At 38.8% G+C, this 16,035-nt stretch overlaps 1 protein-coding gene across 1 annotated transcript; it reads left to right on the top strand.

Moving 5' to 3' along the window:
- Window positions 1-8,292: 8,292 nt before the first annotated feature.
- LOC145129526 (nuclear poly(A) polymerase 1-like) lies at window positions 8,293-15,156 on the top strand. The gene is made up of 13 exons (XM_079064276.1): window positions 8,293-8,569; window positions 8,959-9,556; window positions 9,649-9,726; window positions 9,818-9,925; window positions 12,428-12,490; window positions 12,575-12,736; window positions 12,820-12,933; window positions 13,012-13,074; window positions 13,162-13,491; window positions 13,588-13,752; window positions 13,863-14,633; window positions 14,735-14,808; window positions 14,895-15,156. Exons 2-13 carry the CDS (start codon window positions 9,440-9,442, stop codon window positions 14,938-14,940), a joined length of 2,091 nt encoding a protein of 696 aa, XP_078920402.1. The 5' UTR covers window positions 8,293-8,569; window positions 8,959-9,439; the 3' UTR covers window positions 14,941-15,156.
- Window positions 15,157-16,035: the final 879 nt, after the last annotated feature.

The following is a 16,035-nucleotide window of genomic DNA, read 5'->3' as shown; positions in this document are numbered from 1 at the left end:
ATCGGGTCCGGACCCGATATTTCAGATGATCGGTGAATGAATTGAGATTAGGCAGGTCTCGTTAGATTTTGGACAACGGTCATGTAGCAATATACTGCTTTAGGCAGTTCAGTGTTCGAACAGTTTCGGCATTTGAGCAGTGTTAGTATTTGGGTTCTAGGTTGCAAGTACGAACGGGATAGCTGGTTGACTGGGGAGTGACAAGTCACTCACAGTGGGAGTATCTGAGCCTTGGCCAAGTATGAGGGGTCTGCAAGGGTGATTGGGTCTGTGACCCTGTTTTATAGTGAGAACCTCGAGTTATTAGAAGTTGAGTAGTCAGTTGATGGGTAAACGGACTGGATTCAATGATAATAATTCAGTATGAGTGGTCTGTCAGGGAATCAGACTATCTCAAGACAGCAGATTTCAGATGGAGTAGATGTGATCTTGTTGTAAGGAATTCGTTCATATGTGGATTTTAGGGCTTTACGAAGATTGGTCACGGCTACCCTGGAAAGACTAGGGTGTGCCCAGGATGGTGACCATATTACTAGAATGGTTAAGCGTATAAGGAATGGTAAGGAATGATTTCGAGGACGAAATCTAATTTAAGTGGGGGGAGAGTTGTAACACCCCATTTGTTTAATAAATAAATAAATAAATTAATGATTGTATAATAGCCCTAAAAATCAATAATTATATAGCAAGGTGTTGGTTTTCGGGAGCCAAAGGTTACAATTTTAGAAGTCAGGGGTTAAAGGTGTCAGTTCTGGATTAGTTTTGTAAATAATTATGAAGGAAGGGGCTATATGGTAACTTCTGGGACTTCATGTGAAGAGATGTTGGAGGCTAAGGGACCGTTTGGTAATTATTGTACCTAAATTGCAATGGGTTTTAATATTGAGGGCTGTTTAGTAATTTGTGGGCTGAATTTGAAAAGGATTTCAGGAACCAGGGTATATTTGGTAAATTATGGACTTAAGTTGAAGGGAATTTAGATGGCAGGGGTTAAAAAGGTAAAATATGGATCTATTTCGAAATAAATGGGAGCTGGAGGGACCATTTTGGTCATTATGGTAAACTTTTAGTGGAGTCGGGTATATAGGGTTCCATAACCCTAACCCTAAAGGGAGTAATCAGCCGCCAACCCCTCCCACCTTGTCTCTCCTGTTTGCGGCCGCACACTTCACGACCCCCATCACCGGTCATCGTCCCTTACCTGTTGAAGCCGGAAACCACCAGAAGTGCCATCGCCTCACCTCTCTGCTGCCCGTCACTAAGTGCAGCCATCGGTAACCTCGTCGCCGGACATCGCGGGCAGCCGGAAGAGAACCAATATCTCAGTTATGGTGCTGTGAACGGCGAGTCGTGAGCCGTGAACAGCCAAGGGGTTCCAGTGGGCCTAGCCGCCATCTCTCTCTCTCTCTCTCTCTCTCTCTCTCTCTCTCCCTCTCTTCCTTGCCGTTTCTCTCGGTGTTGGACGTCGGAAACGTCGTGCTGCTGCCGGAGGTTGTTGCATTGTTGTGGTCGATGGCTGCCACTATTTTCCCCACCGTGAACGTCCCTCCGTTCCCGTTCACGGCTGGACTCGTTCACGGCCAGATGTGAGTTATGGTGTTTGTGTTCGATGGTGGTGATGATGTGAGGCTGCTGGAATGACTTTTTGGCCGGAGATCCGAAGGGAAAACCCCACTGCCACTACTCGCCGCCGCCGACGACCACCACAAGGTGGTTATGTGTGTGTTATTTTGGGGCTAAAGCCTTGTAAAATGTAATAAAAAAGGGAATAATGAAAGAAAGGAACCCTAACCACCACCGTGAGGTGGTGGTTGCCGCCTCCTGCCGCCACCGACCGCCGTGTCGGGTGGCAGTGTGCTTGCATGATTGTGTTTGATTCGTTTGGATGTTGAAACCCTAATGGGCTTAAGGATTTGGCTTTGGGCCTATTGGGCTAAGATGGGTTGGAAACCCTAATTAGGGTTTGGAAAACCCTAATGTCACGAAACCCTAATTTGGGACTTATCAGGACCACATTAAGATTATTTAATGAATTTAAATATATTAATTAATAATCATTGGTAAATAAAATTAAGGTAATAATGGACTTAATGGATTAAGCCCTTAATGAGTTAAGAAGGAACACTTAACCCTAATCGATATTTTATGTGAGAAACCCTAAAATTGGATTTGGGCCTTAATGGGCCAATTGGGAACATGTTATGGACTAAGGAAATCATTGAGCCTTAGGATAGGACCCATTAGAGAGGCTTGGGCCCAATTTGGAAAATTGGGCCATAAGTGGGCCATAATTGGGCCTTGAGGACTATTAGCTATTGGACCATCAGAATGCCAATCATTTGGACTGGAATAAGTGGTTGGGCCTTAAGATAAGCCTATATAGAGGTTTGGGCCCAATTTGGAAAATTGGGCCATGTGTTGGGCTTTGGTCCATGGTTTGGCTTTTGGGCCCTGAATTGGGCCTTGAATTGAATAACGCTAAGTTAGGGTAAAGTAGTCTTTTACCCCAAGTATAGAGTTGTGGTTATGTGTTGGAACCCAATTATTAATTGGGTATTGTTTGATGTTGACAGTTCGGGAATCTGTCAACCAGCAAGGGGAGTTTTATCTGCGGGGCTTCAGCAATGCCATGTGAGTCTTCTCACCATACCAATGGGTCTAAGACACCAAGGCCGACCCATTTTATGATAGTTATTATACTTGCTATGTAGAGGTGTGTGATATGTATGTATGCGTGAGATGCTGTAGAGATAGCCTTTGTGGTTAACGGTAGAGACAGCCTTTTATGGCTGATGGTAGAGATAGCCTTGTGGCTAATGGTAGAGACAGCCTTTATGGATGATGGTAGAGATAGCCTTGTGGCTAATGGTAAAGATAGTCTTTGTGGCTAACAGTAGAGATAGCTTGTATAGCTAATTGATATGTGCCAATGGTAGAGATAGCTTTTATAGTTATTTGATATGTGATATGTGGCAGAAGTAGCTTTTGTAGCTAATTGATATGTGCTAATGGTAGAGAGAGCTTTTATAACTATTTGATATGTGATATGTGGTAGAGTATCTTTCATAGCTAATTGATATGTGATATGTGGCAGAGTAACTTTTATAGCTGATTGATATGTGATAACAGTAGAGATATATTTTTACAGCTAATACGATATGTGTTATGTGGATTGTGTGTGGGGTATGCTCTGGGGGACTCACTAAGCTTTGTGCTTACGGTTTACAGTTTTGGTTTCAGGTTTCATCGATTTGGAAATGAAGGGCTCGGATTGATCGCAGTGCACATACCTATGATTCCGCAATGAATGATTTTGGGACGAACTCTGATAAATGTTTTACTTAATGAGGATTTGACATGTTTGGAATAAATGGTATCAATGTTTCAGCTATAATAAAATGAAAATTTTACCTCTGATTTTTGGGTCGTTACACCTAGGCTCTTCCTAGGTTCTCACACTTCTCTGCCATCAGGTGCTGAAGAACTCCTCACGATGCCAGCCATCTACCTCCTGAATATCGTCATATTCACTTAGTAGCTGTCTCCCATCACCAAGAGTTCCACAAAGCACAAAGCAAGCAACATTCGGGCATCGAATCACCTCCACCAACACATAAAATCACTCTAGCACACAACTCTACCCGCTCTATCCGCAACTCTAAAAGGCATTACTGAACTCAGGCAACCCTACCTCTCGTGGGTATGTCACTACTCTCTCAGTAGGTTCTTCAAATACATATCTAGGCGTCTCTCCTAGATTAACCCTCTACTCAAAGCTCTCTCTAAAAGATTCTTGCTAGGTACTCTTACTCAACACATACACAGAGCAAACAACAGATAATATCAATCAATAGCATTTCCTAGGCTAAGGCATCACAAATCAGGCAACTCTAGCCCTAAGATATGAAATACCTAGCTTGTCCTCTAGCATGCATCACTAATATCTCATGAATATATCATAACACAAATAAGTAAGGGTATTTTGGGAAATCACCGTTCGAGCTCTGGCAGATTGTACACACTGCTCCAACTCATTTTCTCTTAAAACTCTTTCTCATTTTGAAAAATCATTTCTTTTGAATTTTTTCTCAAATCCTCAGTTTGAGTCCAGACACACCCGAAGGTACATCCGAATCCCTCAAACCAAGGCTCTGATACCAACTTGTAACACCGTAAATTTTCAAACAAAATTTTCATTTTAAAAACACATAATTCTCGTTAACACATTTCACAAAAATCCCAAAGTATCAAATTATTAAAAACACATATCCATTATAGAAATCCAGGATCCTCAAACATAACTCCATCTCGTGTGTACAATCAAGCCGGTGCCTTCCCGCGATCCTAAGAAGTACCTGAAACACATATTACATAACACGGTAAGCACAAAGCTTAATGAGTTCCCCAAAATACAACTCATATCTCATTAGCCTCTCATGGCTATGAACACTCCGGTCATGTGTCTCAGTGAAGACCCTCCGGTCTCACAGCTCGGGTCGGACCCTCCAGTCCTGTATCTTAGTGAAGACCCTCCGGTCTCACAACTCGGTTTGGACCCTCCGACCCTAACTCAGTAAGGCACAAAATAATATAGCATATATCACAAAGACAATATGCATAATAACACACAACTCAATATAAGCACATAGGACCCTCCGGTCACTCAGTAGATATAGTGAGAAGACTCACCTCGGATGATGAACAGCTCCTATAGATGTTGTTGCTGCACACCGGCCTCTAACACTAAACCAAAACCCACAATTACCCAGTTAAGATCTAAGACCAAACCTCACTCATTAGGTCTAAAGATAGCTCACTACCCGGCCCACAGTTAACTCAAGCTCATTGGGCCCACCAAGGCCCAATACTAAATGGGCTCTCCCAAGGCCCAACTCTTAAACTTAAGTCCAAATGGAAAGTCCAACACAAAGGCCCAAGACATACACAATATTTCTATGATCAAAATCTCCAGTATAACAAGCCCAAAATCCAGGCCCAACACTTATGGCCCAATGAGAGTTTTAGCCCAAAAAGCCCACAGCAAGGTTACGCGGGGCGTACCTCCCTTGGTACGCTCAGCGTACGCACAAATCCAGATCGGGCCATCGGGGACACTTAGAAGCTCACAAATGGACACTCAAGCTAGAGGAACGGATATTAGGTTTTTGAGAAGGCTGGAAATGGTGGCCAGAAATGAGGCCATCATGTTCTTTAAATAGGGACACATCCCTCATTTAGGGTTTCCACCCTGTGCCTAGTACGCCCTGCGTACTAGGTGGCTCCGCTTCAAAATCACGCACATGAGTACGCTAAGCGTACACACACGTACACCCCGCGACTCAGCTGCCACCTTTCTCACATAAGGGACCTAACTTGCCAAAACTCCAAACTATCATATCTTCCTCGTTATAAGTCCGTTTCCAATGAACCTCATATCCACATAAAGGTGGCGAGAAGCCCTACGCTTCTAGCAACTCGTTGCATCCCCAAGGCTTCCTCATGCCTGGGTTGCAACCCACGAACCCTAATTCACGGATGATCCGAAACAGTATGTTACAAAGGGGCCTTGGACAAAATCTCCTAGGGTTTCCCTAGAGATTTTCGTCCACCTCTTCCAAGGGGTTCTAGAGCCTTCCTTTCCCAACTATTAATAAATAACAAAAATGGTCCCCATACTTTTAATTAATCTAATTAATTCCAAAATCAATTCCAATTAATTTATGATTAATTATTAATTGAATAATATGATTTCTAATTAATATATTATTTTCATAATACATTAATATATCATTTTTTTTCAATAAATCAACCTCTCTCTCCCTCTCTCCAAAATCATCATGTCCAGTTGCTAGGTTTGAGGGCAACCCAAAAGGACTGTGCTACTATCAATTCAAGTTTATACTAATTATAGTTATAGACTTAGACACCCAATCCAACAGATGCAACAAGGACGAAGACAATCCTTTAAAACTAGGAGCAAATACAATCCCTATAGCTTAATAATAAACCTATAACACTCATAATACATTGGATATTGGTGGAAAATTAGTTTACTAATTTCCAAAAATGGGGTTTTTTTTCCCATTTTTGAGCACGAATTTTGGACTCTAAATATAATCAAAACGGACTAATGATTATGTATTCGTGTTCTCATACGTGATACATTTGTCTCGATATATCACACGTCCAAAACAGATTAAAATTGAATGAGAAATTACTTGTTAAAGTAAGATAGTTGGAAGAGAATAATATATGGGTTAAGTGGGTTTTTAACTCATCTAAAATTGGTGGGAGAATGAAAAGAAAATGAGTTTATAACTACAAAGCCTAGCTAACTTTGTAAGACTTATAGAACCAATGCTCTCTCTTACATGCACATGCATGGGGGGGGTGCAAATGCGAGCCAGTTTGACTTCGGGCCACTGAACTTGCGTGTGAGCACGTCCTGCGGGTACGAATGCACCACCGGTCGACCAAAAAAGTTATAGCTACATAGGTTTTAATTGAAGAATGCACCACATTCATCATGACACCTTCCATGCACTTCCTGTATAAACCTAACAACATCAATGGATCAATGCAAGAAAAAGAGATCCAACCAACAATACATATACACCTCACCATACCTTATAAACTTACTTTAATACATAATCCCTTTGTCCTAACTTAAGCATCATAAAGTATTGTCGGGATCATCCCAATAATACTCGTAGCCCTCTATGCCTACCATACACTATAAACATACTTTAATACATAATCCTTTTGCCCTAACTTAAGCATCATAAAGTATTGTTAAACTTACTTTAATACATAATCCCTTTGTCCTAACTTAAACATCATAAAGTATTGTCGGGATCATCCCAATAATACTCCTATCCCTCTTTGTCTACCATCTCAGGTTCTACAGTCATTCTAATCCAAGAGACACCATGAAAATTAGGGGTGTTCAAAATATCCGAACGGATAACATGATTATAACATCACTTACAATCTCTAGCTCAATATGTTGTTAAAAAGGTAGCTAGAAAACCGTCAAAGTCGATAAAGGAACTAATAGACATAGTTTAAAGATTTTCTAAACAATAAGAAGCTACAATGGAAAAACTCAAAGGTAATATAAGAGAAAAAGCCTCACACTTCCAACCAATAGAGCAAAAGCGAACATACAATCATGGCAATCAAGTGGGAAATATCGACACCCTTATAAACAAAATCTGAAGTTTCATAAACCACAAAGCCAACGATAACAACCTTCAAACAGAAGCCATGCACGAAGAAGCTTGGCCACAGTGGCAAGTCTAAAAAAAAAGAAAGTTGAAGCAATGTAAAATTCCCTCTACGCGATAACAAATATTGTGAGTTTCATACCCCGTTAAACACAACACAATAACGTGTACCATGCTAAAAAAAGAAATATAACATAAGATCTAGACGACCCAATGAATGAAACAACAAACAGCCATGGCCCCCTTGTGCGATCAAGGGAAATACATAACGAAGGGAGAAATCCTAATGTTGCAAAGAAACATGGAAAATGTAATAACGTACAAAAGGTATAAGAAGGACAACGATATTTAACAAATCAGAACCACGTTCAATTCAAATTTATATTCGTAGTTTATTCGCCACAGATTGTAGGTAAGAGCAACCCGCATGAACTAGTGTTCATTGATTTTAGGATTGATAATAATAATGGATGATGTACCCTCTACATTGCGTAGATGTCCATTTAATCATATTTGTTGGTTATATGTTGGCTATTTAGAGTTCATGTTTTATGTTGGTAAATATCCACAATTTTATATTAAATCATATATAGTTATCTTGAATTAGGGCAATGGCAGGTCCGGATAATTCAAGTTACCCCTCAAAGTTTTGCAAAATTTCCTAACAAATGTAAATTTTATATATTTTTTTTATATAAATGTAACCGGTAACAAAATTTTGTGCAACCTTTTAAAGAAAAAAAGAAATACTAAGTAGTTATTAAAAAAAAATACTAATTAACTAAAGATTAACCGAATTACCAAAAAACTTTTAACGCTACACAATATCATATATCATATGTTGAGTAGAAAGTTTAAATACCATCTAAATCTAAAATCTAAAATAAAATTAAAATAATATAAAAATAAATTGGGTTTATCGTTAAAAAAACCAGATTAAACAAATATGATAATGATATAATTTTAATAATTACATTATCAAAGACTTTTCTCATTTCAAAAATTCAAGTATCAAACTTATAAAGTATAGTCCAACTCCAAAGTCCAAAAGGCTTTATAAAATTAAACTAAAGAAAGCCAGCCCATTCTCTGATTCCGAATTCTCGAATCTCTATCCCTCACCAAAAGGGTCGTCCGTCAGGCCATTGTTTTGGAATTGTAACTGAAATCGCGACAGGAAGAGAAGAGAAGAAAGTAGAAATCGAGAGAGGAGAAGAAATTGAAATCAGAAATCGCCGGCACGGTGGCACTGGTATCGCCCCTCACGATCACGATTTCACGGTCTCACGCTCACCTCACCTGTTGTGACGTGTTGGAGCAGGAAGCGAGCAAGAATTAAACAAGTAAGGCTAAAAACAAATTTTTATTTGATATTCTGATTACTGTTGAATTGAAATTAGGTTTATTTGTTTATGCTAATAGGATTGGCCGTTGAAAACTTGAAATTAGCCAATTAGGTTTAGGTGTTGAAAGTTGAAATTAGCTGCTGTTGAAATTGGGTTTAGCTGTGTATTTGATTAACTGTTGAAAATTGAAATTAGGATGGGATTTGATTTGTAGCGTAGATAAGGAAGATGTTTCCGCAATGAAAATCGTACTTTATATATATATATATATATATATATATATATATATATATATATATATATATATATTATTTTAAAAAAAATCTTATCTGAGTCCGCTCAAGGCCTGAACATTATCTGACTTTCTTTGGTGTATGAATTCACAGAATTTTATTGTCGAAAATTGAGGTTCCTTTCTTGTGTGGAAGAGCTACAACAGATTGCTCTAAAAGGAGGCGGCTTTTCACTTGTAGTGCTCTGTGGATCACTTGGAATCGAAGGGTTCAGTCGATCACGATCTCCTGTAGCTGTTTGTTGGATATCATAAATAGCTAGGGTTTGTTGGATATCTCGATTTGGATAGGTTTCTGCTAGTTAGCATCTAAAAATCAGCTGTTGAGAGTTTTTTCTTCTGTTCCTTTTCTGATTGTACCATTGGGCTCAATTATTATGGCCCGGGACATGCTGTACCGAAAAAATGATTTATAGTGACGTTTTGCTTATTTGTTTTCTTATTTCTTATATGTTCCTGGTTTTCTGATGAAAATCTAGGGAAAAGTTCAAGTAGTTCTAAAATTTTGTTCATAGAAGACTCAACTTGTTTGAGAAATTTTTTTTTTTTTTTTTTTTTTTTGTTTTTACTGGGGTATGGGTAGCCAAGGTTTTAATAGTCAAACAAATGGGCCAAGATTGGGCATCACAGAGCCAATATCTTTGGGGGGGCCAAGCGAGTATGATGTAACAAAGACCAATGAGCTTGAAAAGGTTTTATGTTACTTTTCACTTTTCACTTTTATTTATGTAACTGGTTGTTTGATTTTAAGCTCTCAGACATTTATTTCTTTTACTTTGCTCAGTTCTTGGCTGATGCTGGACTGTATGAGAGTCAGGAAGAGGCCATAAGCAGGGAAGAGGTTTTGGGACGGCTGGATCAGGTTGAATCACATTTCCAATTTTGGATTTCCCCCTGGTTAGATTATTTCACTTTTGCTGTGAATGTGAATGTGATGTTTCTAAAATGAGCAGATTGTGAAAATCTGGGTGAAAAAAGTTAGCCGGGCCAGGGGGTTAAATGAACAGCTGGTACAGGAAGCTAATGCCAAAATTTTCACCTTTGGGTCCTACCGTCTTGGGGTATGAGATTATTCCTAATATTTCCTTTTGGTGAAAGATAAATCATAAAAGTGGTTTTCATGTGCAATTGTTAATCTCTTTAGTGTTTGTGTTTATACCATTTTCGTAACAAGTGTTGTTAGTTTTCATGTATAACTAAATACACTTGCCATCACATGGAAATGGAATTAAGAATAAGCGGTTTTGAGTTTTGGCAGTTATGCTGTGACAATCGGTTTATGTTACTGTAATATACGTGATAATGTTGCTGCATTTGATTTCCATGTCGTTTCTTCAAACTCAGCATTAAACTCGGGATAGTCTTATCATCTGCCAAAAGTTTACATCTTTTATATTATCTTGTATGTTCTTTTAGAGTTCATGTATAACTAAATATTGGTTTACTACTTGATGCTCTACACCGTATATTAGTATGGAAGACAGTTGTTTCTCTGTCACATGCTATTGTGCTTGTTAGGTTAGCATTATACATTTATACATTATACATACCTCTTATCACTCTAGTGCGGACATCCTTTTGTCAAGGGACAACTGCATTACTATTGTTAGCACCTTATAACATACCTTTCTAAAACAATGAAAACTGTACACAACCCTTTTAATATAGTCTTAATGGTTATTTGGTTACCTTTTATAGGGGGTTCTTCGACACATTATCTTTTTAAGTTTTACGTACTCTCATCCTTCGTCTTAAGCAACAAAAAAGCTTCTATTAATGTCTTCATCAAGTTCTCTTATCACTCGCACTTGAACCGCTGTACATTTGACAATGATTCTTGTTTGTAATACATAGTCTTTGATGCAAAGTCATTGTTTCCATCCTATGCATTTCATGTCACTAGCTCTCTAGCTTCTATTGTATTTAGCTTAGCAACCTTATTTACATAAGCTTCTATCTGGCTCATAGTTTTTTTGTTAACTCCTTACATGCTTAAGCTTTGTCCCTCATATTGCTTGCTAGGTTTTTCCTTTGGCCAGTTGATTGTTTTAAGTACCCTATAAGCCTGTAAGAGTTTATGGCATCTTATTTATAACTATGGGAAGGAGTGTTGGAGACCAAGAATAATTTCATTCTCATGTTTGGGATGTCAACGACTAAATATAGAGAAATAAGTAGGGGACCTTTATGTGGCCTGCATCCACCTAGAGAAGGCATATCATGAGAGAGAGAGTATGTGGAGGAGCTTGGTAGAAAGAGGGTTTTAGGGAGATATGTCCTATGCGATAGGTATTGGTATTTGGTAGTTTGTGTTTGAACTCCAGGAGGTGAGAAAGAGTCTTTGAGAGTGAAAATAGAGGTCCAGTAGAGATGAAACTTAACCTGTGCATTTTGGATGGGAGATTTGTAGTGGAATTATGGGAAGAATGGCTTTTGGCGATGGTGGCAAAGATAATGAATGGTATGAATAGGATGGATAAGATGATTACAGTTAAATACAAAATGTAATGATAAAGGAGTAAAGTTTGCACTGGAAGTAGTTGGCTCTATGATCCACAAGGGGAAGGGGGAGTAAAGGAGTATGTTACCCACTACTACATAATAGGTTAAAGTTGAGGTTGAGGGTGGCCACATCACATCACATCACATGAGTTAGTATTGTGCGACAAGGTCTCATTAGATGAAAATTCTATAGGCCTCCAGCCATGTTGTATTTGTATGACATTGAATGTTGAGGAAGATGATATGCTTAATGTTGGAGTTGGTCAACAGAAAATTGAGGGAAGGTAGATTGTGATTGTGGGTGGTGGTTTGTTTGAACTTTGGACATGCTCAAAGGAGGCAACCCACGACAACAAAATGAGGGTACGGTTGATGGGGTGAGGACTGAGGAGGAAGGTTAGACATGAAGGAGAAGGAGTTTGCACTTTTCTAAGAGATGACCTCAGATACATTACATTACATAGATAGGAGGGAAAAGGCATACAACTAGGCTTGTGTCGTGGTTATATTATTCTCATCTGTATTTAACTACCTATCTACTTATTTATTTCACTTATTACCATCACTACTATTTCTTGTATTAGTATTATATTAAAAATCGTCTGCTCCTATGGAAGCAAAGCAACCTCTCTAGAGTCTAGTCTCTACCCTCATGGGAGTTGGGTATAGTTAATTAACCTCCTAGCAGTGAAAAACTTAAAAGTTTTGAGCAATACTATTACTAGGGGTTATGAGGTTAGATCCACACTTGTTAAAGACAGTCTAGTCTACAACCATCCAATTCCAATCATTAATTATTGTGGAATTGACGACTCATTCTCCTTTATTCTTGACACCAGCCATACCAATGGCTCTACCTTCTTTTTGTAAAAAAAACTGTTGCTAAGTGGTACCCCAAATGTCTTTATTGAGAAGTTGCATTTTGATATATTATTATTCATTGAAGCCTACTAGATGAGTAGGTGTAGTATGCATAGTTGACACTCACCCATTCTCCTTGTATTTTGATATATTCTTGCATATTACTTGTGGCCTCACCTCGTCTTGTTTCTATATAATAGGTGCATGGTCCTGGTGCTGATATCGATACACTCTGTGTTGGACCCAGACATGCATCACGGGATGTAAGATCTACTCTGTCTCTACCCACTTTTGGCTCTCTTATAATCCTAATGTTCAGTTCACTCATGCTTGTATAATAATTACAGGAAGATTTCTTTGGTGAGCTTAAAAGAATGCTCTCAGATATGCCTGATGTCACAGAATTGCATCCTGTACCTGAGGCTCATGTTCCTGTGATGAAATTCAAGTTGAATGGTGTTTCCATTGATCTTCTCTATGCAAAACTTTCACTTTGGGTCATACCTGAAGTAACCTATCTTTCTTTCATCTCCATCTGTTGGCTGTTGCTGAAAATTAGTTGGTTACTTTACTAATGAGCTCCATTTTACAGGATTTGGATATCTCTCAAGACTCAATACTGCAAAATGCAGATGAACAGACGGTTCGGAGTCTTAATGGATGCAGAGTTACTGACCAGATCCTGCGCTTAGTGCCTAATATTCAGGTTCGCCTATTTATAATTAATAATTAATAATTCATTAGATTAGATTAGAATTGCTTGTAATTTCTTTTTGTGCTGCAGAGTTTTCGCACAACATTAAGATGCATGAGGTTTTGGGCCAAGCGAAGGGGCGTTTATTCAAATGTAATGTTGAGCATTTCATTTTTAATTGGTAAATAAATAAATATTGATTTTGTCATCTGTTTAATGTGTGTGTGTTTTGGTGGTCAGGTTGCAGGATTCCTAGGTGGCATAAACTGGGCTTTGCTGGTTGCACGGATCTGCCAGCTGTACCCTAACGCCCTACCGAATATGCTGGTTTCTCGGTTCTTCAGGGTGTACACTCAATGGCGATGGCCAAATCCAGTAATGCTTTGTGCTATTGAAGAAGGATCACTTGGATTGCAGATTTGGGATCCTAGAAGAAACCACAAAGACAAATACCACTTGATGCCAATCATCACTCCAGCTTATCCTAGCATGAACTCTAGCTACAATGTGTCTTCAAGCACTTTACGTATAATGACGGAAGAATTTAAAAGAGGCCACGATATTTGTGAGGTATGTATATGTATTATGTATTATGTATATGTATGTTGATTCGATCGCAAACTTAGAATACAAAATGAAGTTACAGGTTAATTTTTGTGGGTGTAGGCAATGGAGTTGAACAATGGTGGTTGGGTTGAGCTTTTTGAACCGTATCGTTTCTTTGAAGCATACAGGAATTATCTCCAGATAGATATAGGTGCGGATAATGATGAGGATATGAGGAACTGGAAAGGCTGGGTGGAATCTCGCGTGCGCTACCTCATACTAAAGGTGATAACAGTTATTGTTATTATTTATTTATTTATTTATGATTTTGTAATTAAAGTTGTAACAGGGGGAGTGGGTTTTGTTTTGTTGTATGTATGTATGTATGTGAATAGATTGAGAGGGACACGTTCAAAATGCTGCAGTGCCACCCACATCCAGGGGACTTCTCAGACGGGTCAAATCCTTACCACTGCAGTTACTTTTTAGGTCTTCAAAGGAAAGAAGGCGTTCCTGTGAATGAAGCCAAGAAGTTTGATATTCGGTTGACAGTCGATGAATTTAAAGCAAATGTTGGTTCATATTCATCTTGGAAGCCCGGAATGGAGATAAATGTAACACATATAAAGCGTCGCGACATTCCCGCTTTTGTTTTTCCTGGTGGTGTTCGTCCTGCCAGACCCCCTGCTGCAACTGCAAGACGCCCTCCTACTACTTCAGAAACACCTACTACCAACACCAACACCACCACCAGTAGTGGTATTGGTGTTGGTGTTGGTATGATTGATAGGGAAGATGATGCAAGGAAACGGAAGCGAGAGGATGATGACATGGAAGCTTCTACCAAGTTGCTCATAGATGAAGGCAACGGATTTACTACTGCTATTATTGGTATTGGTGGTCCATCAAATGCTACTGATACTAATCAAGTAGTCGGGACATCTGTGTTGACCTCTAAAGAAGCAGAGGCCGAGAAGATTGCGATTGAGAAGTTGATGTCTGATCCGTATCAGACTTCCCCACAACTTGAGGAGTTAGAGGAGCTTGATGATAATTGTCACATGGAGATGGAGTCTTCAACTTCAACCAATAAGGAATTCGCTATCAGCAATGCAACAGGCGCCTCTTCCAGTTTGCAGTTGAATGGGAGTTTAGAAGAGCTTGAGGTCAGTTGCTAATAATTTCCCTTCCATTTTTAGTTATCACTCCTTTGATTTTCTGGAATCTCTCACTCTCTTTCTATATATAATATAATATAATATAATAGGCCCCTGAACTTGTTGTGCCCTTGCCGACTGCATCTCATGCTACACCTGCTTCACAGAAAAAGCCAATTATCAGGTAGGTAAATGTAATTTCATTGGAAATCACCCGGGACCCAATGATGAATGTAATGTTAACTGAGAGACCATTTTCTTATCTGACAGGTTCAGTTTTACCTCGTTGGCCAAGGCTACTGGCAACAGCACTTGAAACTTTTACTGTCTTCCTTTCCTTTGATGATGATATCATGTAATCTCCCACCCATAAACTATATCTACTTTTTATCTTCTGTTTGTTGTATAGTGGTGACTGGTAAAATGTTGAGATCAAGTAACGAATGTTTCTGTCATTTGGATTCCCGTGTTCATGTTTAATAACAACCTCAAGTATGAGATTATATATATATTATATTATATTATGTTTTTATTTCTGGCTATCTGAAATACTGTTTCATATCTTTAAGGCAAAGGAATGAATCATTTTAATGAGTCAGAACAACTCCAGTAAACTGCTTGTGCTAATATGCTAGAAAAAAAATGTTGAATGCTGAAACCAAATTCTGCAAACTAGGAAAAAACTTAGCATAATGATAAAGGGTCATAACCAATGTTCTAAAAAGCTCGCCATGGCGCGCCACGGCTCCAAGGCTTGCACTTGTCGCCAAGTTTTGCTAAAACGCCGCCTTAACTCATATATGTGTATAAAAATGAATAATAGTTGAAAATACATATAAAAATATTAATTATATAGAAGATTGCCGTCTTAAGTCACGCCTTACAAACGTCATGACTCGTCAAGGCTTGGAAAAGCTTGAGGCTTGACATTACCGCCAAGTCACGCCTTACGTTATTTAAAACCTTGGTCCTAACACCCCCCCCCCCCCCAATTACTTATGGTAATGGTACCCCTTAATATCAATCACATCAATACGACTCAACACTTTCAACCCTAATTTACTTAGGGTTGAAGAAGTGGACCATACCATTCCTGCTGGTGGTGTGACATTAGTCGAATGTGGCATACCCAAGCCAGGTGTTTTTTTTTTTTTTTTTCTCTCTCTCTCTCTCCTAGTGCTTGGAAATATGGTGGCAAAACGAGGTGGACAAGATTTTGACTGATGTGGACCGTAGTAAGCTCAGACACCACTCCCACCAGCTTTGTTGTACCTACTTATATATTTTTTTATTCAATTTTTTTGTCTTTTATCTTTAGTTATTATTAATATTTTTTTCCAATAATATATTTATGTTTAAGAGGTTCAAGTTTATATTGTCGTTCAAGTTTATACAAACGTTCGAATTTATA

This window comes from Lactuca virosa, chromosome 8 (genome assembly GCF_052849685.1).
Source record: "Lactuca virosa cultivar CGN04683 chromosome 8, Lactuca_virosa_CGN04683_v6, whole genome shotgun sequence".
Taxonomy (NCBI): domain Eukaryota; kingdom Viridiplantae; phylum Streptophyta; class Magnoliopsida; order Asterales; family Asteraceae; genus Lactuca; species Lactuca virosa.
This window is presented reverse-complemented; position numbering and strand designations above follow the sequence as displayed.